Source organism: Bubalus kerabau, chromosome 20 (assembly GCF_029407905.1).
Source record: "Bubalus kerabau isolate K-KA32 ecotype Philippines breed swamp buffalo chromosome 20, PCC_UOA_SB_1v2, whole genome shotgun sequence".
Classification (NCBI taxonomy): domain Eukaryota; kingdom Metazoa; phylum Chordata; class Mammalia; order Artiodactyla; family Bovidae; genus Bubalus; species Bubalus kerabau.
Window position 1 is genome coordinate 9,502,910 of NC_073643.1, and position 12,845 is coordinate 9,515,754.

At 38.6% G+C, this 12,845-nt stretch overlaps 1 protein-coding gene across 17 annotated transcripts in view; it reads right to left on the minus strand.

The window, feature by feature from the left end:
• Window positions 1-12,845, minus strand: part of CLASP2 (cytoplasmic linker associated protein 2) — a 180,761-nt gene that overhangs the window by 11,827 nt on the left and 156,089 nt on the right. For all 17 annotated transcript variants that reach the window (XM_055557784.1, XM_055557778.1, XM_055557781.1 and 14 more), the window contains 4 exons: window positions 12,384-12,527; window positions 9,361-9,467; window positions 7,461-7,614; window positions 4,787-5,015 (listed from right to left, as the gene is read on the minus strand). In XM_055557784.1, the coding sequence (XP_055413759.1) occupies window positions 4,787-5,015; window positions 7,461-7,614; window positions 9,361-9,467; window positions 12,384-12,527 (634 nt within the window). The remainder of the gene's footprint in view (window positions 1-4,786; window positions 5,016-7,460; window positions 7,615-9,360; window positions 9,468-12,383; window positions 12,528-12,845) is intronic.

Sequence of the window (12,845 nt, forward strand, 5' to 3'; positions counted from 1 at the left end):
AGAAAGGCATTGTGGTTCTGTGAAAAGAACAGAGGCTCAGGAGTCTCAGCAAGCCTCTCTCTCAGCCTTTGTGGGACACGAGCACACTCTTAATTACTGTGGAGGCTGGGTTTTCTTATCAGTAGAACTGGAAAACGGCACCCACCTCCTAGGGTCAGAATGAGAATCTGGTTCTAAACCATGAGTTTCTCTTGAATAACAGTATTATCCTCACCAGAGATAGTATATATTCTGGAATATTACAGTCCCTGGTGAACTTTATGAAGGTCATAATTAGAACTGGCTATGAGTGAGTTTGACTTGTTATTTTGATAAATCTATCACTAATGTATGTATCTGTCTGTGACATGTACAGAAACATCTGAGTAAGAGAGATACTTAATAAGAGTATCTCAGAGTTTTAAACAAATTTTCTTTCATAGAAACTCCCACTTGAAGAAAATAGTTATTTCCTAACAAAGGTCTGTCTAGTCAAGGCTGTGGTTTTTCCAGTAGTCATGTATGGATGCAAGATTTGGACTATAAAGAAAGCTGAGCGCAGAAGAACTGATGCTTTTGAACTGTGGTGTTGGAGAAGACTCTTGAGAGTCCCTTGGACTGCAAGGAGATCCAACCAGTTCATCCTAAAGATCAGTCCTGGATGTTCTTTGGAAGGACCGATGTTGAAGCTGAAACTCCAATATTTGGTCACCTCATGCGAAGAACTGACTCACTGGAAAGAGCCTGATGCTGGGAAAGACTGGGGGCAGGAGAAGAAGGGGACGACAGAGGATGAGATGGTTGGATGGCATCACTGACTCAATGAACATGGGTTTGGGTGGACTCCAGGAGTTGGTGATGGACAGGGAGGCCTGGCATGCTGTGGTTCATGGGGTCGTAGAGAGTTGGACACGACTGAGCAACTGAACTGAACTGAACAAAAGTTTTAGATTTTAAAAACAAAAAGAAGAGGGGAAATTTTACCTGGGGCCAGGGTATAAAAGAAAAATCAAAACAGCAAAAATGAGGTCAATATATTAAACAGGATAGTGTCAGCAACATTCACAATAATGTCAAACAAAGTCTTCACCTCAGATTTTAAAAAGAAAACAGACAATAAATGAAAATAACTGCTGCGCAAAGCCTGGAGAAACTACTACTTTGGTTTAGTAGGAGGCTTATCCATCTTTGAAGAGTGTTTACTCAACATAAAAGGTCTGGCTTATGTTTCAGAAGTCAATCAAGTATTACGCTGTGAAGAAATAATGTTCTCAAGTTCAGAACTATTCAACCCAGTTTAGGTTTCAGCTAATTTTCAAAGATATTTTCCTTTAACAAATAGGAAACAGATGATCTTTAGTAAAGGAGAAGAAAATTAGAGTAGGGGGTGATCTTGCTACGCTGTCACAATTTTGGCTTTGTGATGTGATATTTGTGATATATCAAGTCTCTTTTAACATGAGAAGTTGGTAAAAACACAATTCCTCAATCTCATAAAATGAAGATATTTTTTCACTCATCAAAATTACGTGCCTGGGGACACATTCATGGGCAGAGTAAACAGGGTTTCCACATGTGAGAAGGGGAAAGGTAGGCGTTTCAGAGTTGAGCCAGAATAGGAAGCGTGTCCCCATGTAGTGGCAACCAGGTGTGATCTGTCAAGAGCCCAAGCAGAAGGGCACTGGGTGTCAGTGTCCACGTGGAAGGGGGAGCCCGGCAGGGTGAGGCATGCGTGTGTGCAAGTGAGGAAGTGGTGGTCGGGATGGAGAACAGGTTGCACACAGGAGGGCTGATCAAATAAGTAAATGTACTAAAGATAATGGAAGTCAGGCTTCTCACAGGGGTTATCAGCATGTAAAGAGAGAAACTAAAATTAATCTCATGGTGCTAGACTGGAATTGGAGTTATTGGTACAAACATACAGCTTTTGACAGATACAGAAATAGATATATATCAATGCATACATACTCCTTAGCTCTAGTCACTTAGAGGAAGTATATAACAAGTGCCCAAACTTTAGTCTTAAAAGATCAGTTCCTATTAAAAGGAACCAAGGATTGATCCTTGGAGAAATGGCTAGTTCCAGGACTGAAGTAAGGACAGTGTAAGATTATGCTGTGTCAGAATGTAAGGATGGAGACATGTTAAAAGGACACAAAGCCAGCTTAAATGGGATCCTGGTGGTCAAGTCAAGGACAACTGGAGCATCAAAACAAATAATGATAATTAAACATTATAACCCATTGAATACAATAGGAAATTATGTGTCTATACGTAAATTATATGTCTATACTCCTAAGAAGGTCATGTTGCATTTAGTCTTCACGCCTCCTTCAGTGTTCAGTCTTTTCTTGGCTTTCATGACTGTGGCACTTTTAAAAATTAAAGGCCAGTTATTTTGTAGCATTTCCCTAAATTAAGGTTTGTTTGATGTTTTCTTACGATCAGATTTAGATTATGTGCTCTTGGCATCAGTATCACAGAGGTGACAGTACATCTGTTGACTAACACGCGATTTCACTTTGCCCCAAGGTTGGTGATATAACCTTGATTACGTAATTATGGTGCTGCTCCTAGGCTTCTCCACTGTGAAGTTACTCATTTTGTAATTAGTAGGTTTTTTTTTTTTTTGGAGAGGTATTTTAAAACTGTAAATATCCTGTTTCCGATTTGTTGTTGTTGTTCATTCGTTCAGTGGTATCCAACTTTTTGCAACCCCATGGACTGAGCATGCCAGGCTTCCCTGTTCTTTACCATCTCCCAGAGTTTGCTCAAACTCATGTCCATTGAGTTGATGCTGCCATCCAACCATTTCATCCTCTGCTATTCCCTTCTCCTCCCGCCCTCAATCTTTCCCAGCATCAGGATCTTTTCTGGTGAGTTGGCTCTTCACAGCAGGTGGCCAAAATACTGGAGCTTCAGTTTCAGCAACAGTCCTTTCAATGAATATTCAGGGTTGATTTTCTTTAGGGTTGATGGGGTTTGATCCTTCTCAAGAAGGAACTGTATTCACAACTTTTAAACTTTTGCCTGTTTTGAAATAATACTTAAAAAAAAACCCAACCCTACACATAGACACACACATAGATGGGAGATGAAGCAGCTGTGACCACTGTGCATAAATAATATAAAAACAATTAAGTTGTTAAAGCTAGGTCTCAATCACCAGGCTGCTGCTATGACTCAGGGATCCAAGGGCACTTTGCTGCTATGTTCAGTTTATTCACACACTCCTGTTATGCTGCCATTGTGACTAAACCTCAACAGCATAGTCAACTACATATGATAGATTAAAACACACCAAAGTGCATAATGGTCACAATTTTATAGATTCTTATGTAATTCAGGAAATTTGGTATATTGTCATAATTTTGCCTTTGTGATATTTGTGATATATTCAGTCACTTAATATGACATGTTGGTAAAAATATGATTCATCGACTGCATTAGTAAAGAAATACAGAAGTGAAGAGATCTTTCTACTCTTCAAAATCAGAAAAATTAAAAAACAAAATTGAGAGCTAATTTTTCAGTCTTCCTAACAATTAAAGAAATGCTTATTAGGATAACCTATTTTATACCTATCATAATGATAAAACATAAAAACACTTAAACATTCTGGGTTGCTGAGGAAATCAGTACTACTTAAACTGGCCATGTGTTTTGAGTTGGTAACTGGTAGTAACTCTGAAAACTTAAGACTTACATATCCTTTAATTGAGCAATTCTATCTCTAGAATGCTCTTAAAATTATCTGTGTATGTGCACAAAAGTTTATGCAAAAATAAGTTCACTGACAGCAACACTGAGGAATAAAGGAATACCAGAAACTATGAATACCTAATTAATGAAATCATGAGGCAGTGTTGAGGGGGAGACTTTCAAGTTTATCTACAGTTAGTTACATATTACTAAAGATTACTTAAGCCTTTAGTTCAATAAAGAAGTAATGAATCACATAATTTACAGAGGAAATATGCAATTCCTTATTATTAAAAACAAAGAAAATAAAAAAAATACTCTTTGCACTGTTTTACACTTTCTAATCAGTTTCTATACATCTTATCCAAACCTTACAGCATACTATGATCAGAAGGGCAGGTAAGATGGCATCTCCAACCGTGACAAGTGAAGTGCAGGAAGGCCAACCAGCCTCGCAGGTGACACAGCTTATTTCCTAAGTATTAAGAGCTTAGACCCAGACTTCCCTGGTGGCTCAGATGGTAAAGAATCTGCCTGCAATGTAGGAGACCTGGGTTCAATCCCTGGGTTGGGAAGATCCCCTGGAGAAAGAAATGGGAACCCACTCCAGTATTCTTGCTTGGAGAATTCCATGGAAAAAGGAGCCTGGTGGGCTATAGTCCACGGGGTCGCAAAGAGTCTGACATGACTGAGCGACTAACACACACACACACAGCTTAGACCTAAGCCAACTCCAAATCTTAATTGTACCTTTTCCCATATTCAATCCTTGATTAAAGAGTTTATAACTTCACACTAAAGAATGGGTATCCCTTTAAAGGCTTTTGTCCGTCTGTATAAAAATTAATAACTAAATGAAAATGTAACTGGTTTCAGTTGTTCCTGGGAAAACTAAAGTTTTCTTGATTTCAAGGATGATCTTAGGAGGATTAATCTTTTATTATGAAGAAGAAAACTACTGAACCAATAGAAATGAGCTCCTAGAAGATGGCAGAGAACATTCCCACCCTCAAAGATCCTTCCTTTTTAGGGAATTACACAAAAAGAACACATATATTCTTTTGTGTCATTGATTACCAGTCCTCCGAACACAGACAGGACATACCATCAGGAAACTGGTCAGCATCATCATCAAACATGGCTTCCTTGAGGGCAGACTTGTTGAAGGGACTGATGCTATCTGAATAGTTATATGGATTATAGTCTCGGGAGCGTGGAGAGGAGTGAGCAGGCACTGAATGGAGCAGTGAAGCCTTATTATCAAGGGCTGTTTGGCTTGAGTCAGTAGCATCACCTCCTGCTCTTGGGTCAGACATCCCAGGACCGCCACACATCTATTAATGGGAAGAGGAAGGCACAGCAAATTAAATCATTTCAAATATCTGTTTGAAAGTCCAAAAAGGTATTTCCCTACCGCTTGAAAGGCTATTTTGAAAAGATAACAAAAACCAGCTGAAAAAAATTAAGTCATGGAAATCCACGTGATGATGAGCTAAAACTTATATTCAGAAAGTCCAAGTTTACTAGAAAAGATGTAAAGAAACCATAGCCATAAGGGCAAATAAGAATCATGAAAGAACACTGTCTCTAATGATTCCTACAGTTTCCTTATCAAGGGCGGGATCAAATATATACAATGTGATTAGCAAGTTTCTCTATGCCAGTAAAAGATACAAAACAACTTTCATTAGAAACACAGAACTAAAAGCTCCCAGATTTCATTATTAAATGTAAAGTCTACAATGACAATATGTTAATAAAGTATAAGAAAACTGAATTTAAAAAGGCCTACTTAAGGAACAAGAGGCCACATAGAACAGCATGACTTTTGGAACGCTGCATGATGGAGTTTGGGCGCATTAACATAACTTATCAAAATACCAATTACCACCATCAATACCACCATTACCACCATACAGTGAGCAACCACGTGCTATGCCAGTAGCAAGGTGTTCTACAAACATTCTTTAAATATTTACTGTACACATATTCCATGCCAGGCATCATTACTGGCATTGAGAATATATTAGTTAACAAATGAGAGAATGCCGTCTATCCTCATGAAGCTGACATTCTAGTTGAGGGACAGAGACATTAGAAAATGTCATGAGTGAGTTATGTATGTGGTACAGTAGGAGGTGAATCTCCTATGGCAGGCAAGGGCAGTATTAAAGGGATCTGAGTGCCAAGGCTGCAGGTGAGTCAGTGTGGTTAGAGTAAGTTTCACTGGGAAGCCATTGCAGCAAAGATCTGGAGGAAACGAGGAAACTGGCCACGGCTATCTGGAGTAAGAATGTTTAAGGCAGAGGGGGCAGCCAAGACAAAGGCACTGAGGCAAAAAGCATGCCCTGTACATTCAAGGAATAGCGAGGAGGCAAGTGGCTAGAGCAGAAAAGAGTAGTAGGGGACGAGGTTGGAGAGGTAACAAGGGAAAAAATTCTACTGGGTAGACTGCGGCTTGTATTTGAAGACAGACTAAGCAGATTTCCTGATGGACTGAGTAGGGAGGATGAGACACAGAGACAAGATGAGGACAACTGTGTGTCCAAGGTTTTTGGCTGAGCAACTAGCATTGTATCAACTGAGACAGAAAAGAACAGTTTGGGGGAAAGATCTGGAGTTCAAACAGGAAGCTAGATGTATGAATCTGGAACTCAGAAGAGGTCTGGGTTGGATGGAATCACATGATTTATTATACGCATAATAATTTTTTAAGGTATGCAGTAACATCCCTATTTTCCTTAGGCAGACATGAGGTTTACAAATGATAATCTGACTAGCGAGTAAATGGCAAACTCACTCTTGCCAGAATCCACTACTTGGCACTGCCCCTGCTACTCTAGGAGGGAAGTCTCAATCATGCAGTGATGCCTCCTTACCTCTTACTGCTACCACACTCAACTTGTGAGGCAGGGAACCTCAAATACGAGTAGGAAGCAGGGTTTTGGCATTCAGTTTTCTGGCCCATCTGCCATGTAGGCATGGGGAGAAAAACCATAGCAGGAAAGAAGTCAGGAGGCAGAGAAGGGGGCCCTTTAGAGACCTGCTAAAGTACTGCAGTGTTCTACAACTGTGCAAACACTGAGAAACCACAGATTCCACAGGAAATGGTGGGACAGCTTGTTCTTAGAAAAGTCTAAGATGTCAGAGAAAAGTCGAAGTAGAGTAGAAATATCAACAGCTCTTTATATAGTGGCAGAAATAACAAACTGAACAATAATATTCACAAATGTTAGAAAGATGAGTCATAACATTCTTAACTGGAACCACACAAACTGATGAAAATATCACCACACTGAACAGGAATTTTCAAAAAGTCTAAACACTTTATTTTGTCCTACAAGAGCCATGGGATCTGGCCGATGTTCTGGTCCTCCGCTCTTTCATAACGCACGTGCTTTCGTAACTACACGGGCTTTCGTCCTGGTTCTCAGCTGGACAAAGCCTGCTCCCATCTAAGTGTCTCTGTGCCTGCTATTTCCTTAATGGAATTCTCCTCTCCTAGATCTTATAAGGCTCTATTTGGGTCTCAATGCAAATGTCATCTTTCCTACAGCACTAATCTCTATCTAAAACTCCACAAGGAACTTGAGAGCAGCATCTATGCCTTGTAAATCTAAGACTTAGAACAGAGCCTGGAGCAAGGTAGGTACTCAGTAAATACTGAGTAATTGACTCCTGGAAGTTTATATCTGAAAGTGACAGAAAGCAAAGTTTAAAAACAAAATTAAAAACTCTTAATGAAAACATGTAGAATGTAAGAATATTCAAATACTCACTGAATCGCCATCATCTTTTTTAGAATCTCTTTTCAATGGTTCATTCATATCTTCTTGACTACGGAAGCTGAAATTCTGAATTGCTTCAGTGACACCTCTAAGAGAGCTATAAATATCTTCAGAGTTCATATTTTCTGTGTCATAATCAAAAGCACTATGAAAAAGATAACAATTAATTTTTGTTTCTGTGTAGTTTTAAAATACGAATACATCTGAGGAAATGGCACAGGATGTTTATAAACACAGAGTTAGAGAATGTGTATGTTCTAAAGCATAATTAGCAAAACAAAACCTGACAGGTATAAATGGCTAAAGAGCATGTTCCCCTGTTTGCTCACCAAGGGCAGTTTATAGTGACTCTATAAGGCACAGCCCTTGACAACTGGTTTTTCTTTTCACCTTAAGAACTTTTTTTTACATTTTTAAATAGCTGAGAAAAAAATCAAAACATATTTTGTGACACATGCAAATTATATAAAACTCAAATTATGTGTGTGCGTGCTCAGTTGTCTCCAACTCTTTGTGACTCCATGGACTGTAGCTCGCCAGGCTCCTCTGTCCATGGAATTTTCCAGACAAGAATTCTGGAGTGAATTGCCATTTCCTCCTCCAGGGGATCTTCCAGAAATTATTTTGGAACATAGCAATGCTGATTTATTTAGCTATTGTCTATGGCTATTTCACACTACAACAGCAGAGTTGAATAGACCTGACAATGACTACCCTGCCTGCAAAGTCTAAAATATTTACCATATGACTCTTTACAGAGTCTGCTAACCCCAGTGGGTACTGCTGGAAGAGGAGACGAATACATTTTACACAAATATGTAAGACGATTGAGAATTTTTAACATAGAATATAAGTGTTACTGATATGAATTCTTTTTTTTGGCCACATCATGAGGCATGCAGAATCTTACTTCCCTGACCCCAGGGATGGAACCAGTGCCCCTGCAGTGGAAACAGAGCCCTAAGCACTTGACTGCCAGGGAAGTCCTACTGAAATATGAGTTCTATAATCAGATTCTAAAATTCAACTCCACCTGGAATTTAGCCATCATAATTATCACATATGCATAGGCATGAAAAAAATAGGATGGTAAGTTTGCAATATGTTTTACAATATAATAAAACATCTTATATAACTGTAATGAATATGATGAAGAATATGCTATATGGCTAATAACAAAAATCAAGCTGATAAGAACAATAATGGCTACTAAGCCATTTTTTTAAAGACCAGGAGAAGGGATAAAAATGTTAATCCATTAATGAGTTAATTAATAACTTCTTCTGAAATATAGCTAACGTGGGATTTGCTCAAGTGTGTGAACATTTCACAATTTCACAATTGATCTCATGAAGGATCAATCTCAAGATCATATTTTTTTCCTAAGAAGTATACATATTGCCATTTTATATTTAACCCTTCCCTATGTTTTTATTTTTACATTTTTTTGTCTATAAACTTAATTTTTTTTTCTATTTTTAACAGGTGGTTGGCCAATATTAGATCTAAAATTTTCATTATAACTTGAACTCATCGTTTATATCAACTATTATAACTGAAAGACACAACTGGAAATAAATGGATTTATACAGCTTATCTGAGAAACAGTAACTATGTTATTTAATGTTTAATTACTGCTTGCTTTTTTCCAAAAGCTGTGTCCATAAGTTTTCCTGTCACTTACAAAAAAAAGAATTCCATATCCTGTATATTATTATCATCTAAAGGGTTCATTTTGGAATAAACCTAACATTGTTTTAATTTGCTAAGTTTCTATGTGTCCAAGACATTTTAGTTAAGTAGTAATCAACTGGATTTATATTAATATCAGTTTTTCTAAGAATGGGAATCTGCAAATACAAACCATGATGGTAAACAATCCTTTTATTACCTTGGAGATAAAGTATTCTGTGATGTATTGGTAGGAGAAGTAAGAGGACTGGACCAGTTGGCTGGTGACCGTGGTGTTGGTCTTGTCAAAGGACTTCCCATGGAACCCTGATGGACAAGAATCAAATAAACATTAACATATGACAGGCTCTTAGGGAAGCCATACAGTCAACATGTTGAACACATGAAAGAGCCAGATTTATATTAAGAGGTCATTATTTTATGTATTTTAAAAAATTAAAAAAAGTTTTTTGTAAGAACATTGGTGGTTAAAAAAAAAAAAAAGTTTTTTGTGTAGTGAGACACGTGGGATCTTAACTCCCCAACCAGGATCAAACCCATGCCCCTGCACTGGAAGCACAGAATCTAAACTGATGGACCACCAGGGAAGTTCCCAGGTCATTATTTTACTGTTCTCTTTTTTTTAAATTTATTATTAAAATTCATTTAGCTGCGCTGGGCCTTAATTGTGGCATGCAGACTCAAGTTCCTCCATGCATGTGGGATCCCAGGTTCCCTGACCAGGGATTGAATCCATGTTCCCTGCACTGCAAGGCAGATTATTAACCACTGGACCACCAAGGAAGTCCCGCTAGGTCATTATTTTAAAATATTCATGTACTTATCTCTAGTTTCTGTGGGGAAAAACTTTCTTCCCATTCAGCAATCTAGCTCTTTAAGTTTTTTGTTGTTGTTGTTATCCTCAGCTATTCCTTCTCCTAAATATTACCACAACAACCTTTTTTCCTCAATAATTAAACAAGATTCCAAATTAACAATCTTAAATTAGCTCCCTGCCCTAAGCCAATTCCTTCCTCTGATCATTCAGTTCAGTTCAGTCGCTCAGTCGTGTCCGACTCCCTGTTACCCCACGAATCACAGCATGCCAGGCCTCCCTGTCCATCACCAACTCCCGGAGTTCACTCAGACTCACGTCCATCGAGTCAGTGATGCCATCCAGCCATCTCATCCTCTGTTGTCCCCTTCTCCTCCTGCCCCCAATCCCTCCCAGCATCAGAGTCTTTTTCAACGAGTCAACACTTCGCATGAGGTGGCCCAAGTACTGGAGTTTCAGCTTCAGCATCAGTCCTTCCAATGAACACCCAGGACTGATCTCCTTTAGGATGGACTGGTTGGATCTCCTTGCAGTCCAAGGGACTCTCAAGAGTCTTCTCCAACACCACAGTTCAAAAGCATCAATTCTTCGGCACTCAGCTTTCTTCACAGTCCAACTCTCACATCCATACACGACCACAAGAAAAACCACAGCCTTAACTAGACAGACCTTTGTTGGCAAAGTAATATCTCTGCTTTTGAATATGCTATCTTTGTTGGTCATAACTTTTCTTCCAAGGAGTAAGCGTCTTTTAATTTCATGGCTGCAATCACCATCTGCAGTGATTTTGGAGCCCCCAAAAAGAAAGTCTGACACTGTTTCCACTGTTTCCCCATCTGTTTCCCATGAAGTGATGGGACCAGATGCCATGATCTTCGTTTTCTGAATGTTGAGCTTTAAGTCAACCTTTTCACTCTCCTCTTTCACTTTCATTCAAGAGGCTTTTTAGTTCCTCTTTACTTTCTGCCATAAGGGTGGGGTCATCTGCATATCTGAGATGATTGATATTTCTCCTGGCAATCTTGATTCCAGCTTGTGCTTCTTCCAGCCCAGAGTTTCTCATGATGTACTCTGCATAGAAGTTAAATAAGCAGGGTGACAATATACAGCCTTGACGTACTCCTTTTCCTATTTGGAACCAGTCTGTTTTTCCATGTCCAGTTCTAACTGTTGCTTCCTGACTTGCATATAGGTTTCTCAAGAGGCAGGTCAGGTGGTCTGGTATTCCCATCTCTTCCAGAATTGTCCACAGTTTATTGTGATCCACACAGTCAAAGGCTTTGGCATAGTCAATAAAGCAGAAATAGATGTTTTTCTGGAACTCTCTTGCTTTTTCAATGATCAGTGGATGTTGGCAATTTGATCTCTGGTTCCTCTGCCTTTTCTAAAACCAGCTTGAACAACTGGAAGTTCACCTCCAATCATTACAATCACTTAAATTTTGTTCCTCCTTCAGTTTGATTTACAAATGATTTTTACAAAGACATCAAAGAAGTAAAATCTGGTTATATTAGCAATTTGCCTATCTCTTAAGATAATAATAAAACAATATCTTCTCCTTTTATGTTTTTAATTTTTAGTTTTTGTCCCATGTAGCTTGTGGGATCTTAGTTTCCTGAGCAGAGAGTCAACCCACGGCCCTGGCAATGGAAGTGCAGAATCCCAGCCACTGCACCACCAGGGAATTCCCCCTTTCCATTTAAAAAAGTAATTGACTTTGGCCCCAAGAAATGGTTCTCACATTGTTTTCCCCTTACACTTTACCTTACTCCTGACATAAGTGCATCTGCGTTCTCCTTTATGCATTATCAAAGGTATTGTCCTCTTTGTCTTTTTAAAACCCAAGTTCAATTCTTTGGCATATTATGCAAATAGTTCAATCCCATTTAGATATAACACTAACACTTCATTTACTCAGATCTTACTTCTCCAAAACAAACTCTTGTATTATTCAAGCACCTATAGACTGACAAGCCTGTAATTATTAAATGTGAACACATCCTTTAAAGCACTACCCTCCTTGGGCCTGTTATTCCTGGAATAAGTCATCCTTTCTGGTCCTCCAATAAAGACTGGTTCATCTAAAGAGCATGTTCTAATTCTCATGGCTTGCACTGATCTAAGTTCTCATCTAAGTTCTGCTATATTTCACTTTCCTTGTTCATACCGTGGTAATCATTCACCACCACCCTAATGCACCCCAAATAATAATAGAACAATTATAGGCCTAAGGACTATTCTTTCCAGGACAATATTTATTTCTGCTCAGGAAATGCTGCCTAATGCAGATGCAAAAATTACATATTAGGATCAAAGTTTACTTCACGCAAAAAAGCAAGCAATTACTGTTGTTAACCATCCATCACATTAAACAATGACCAAAAAAAATAAAACAAGTGAAAAAAGACCTGGGTTCCATTGCCAGTGTTTCGAAGGTGATTATGAAGAAGTTTGGTAGCACCATCCTGAAAAGTTTTTGGTAAAGCTCCTAATAACATTGTAAACTCTGGGGTATTGAGTTCAAATAAGGAAATCAGGACTGACTGCGCTGCCTAGAAAACAAAGACATATAAGAAGCAGATGAATATATTTTGGTTACCCAAAGGAGATCATTTTCTTCATTCAACATTTCTGTTCAATAGTGCCAGACCACCTTTCCTAGGGAAAAAGATGTTCCTACATGCTTTCATATTTCTTTGCTGAAGCAATAAAAAACATTTTTTTGACTTACCATTTGTTTTTTGAAAGTAAGACAGGATTATGAAAAGTATAACAAATATGGCCTACCAAGGGCAATGGTCTTGGCACCCTTGGTGAAAATCAATTGGCCACAGACATGGGTTTCCTTCTGGACTCTCAATTCTATCCCA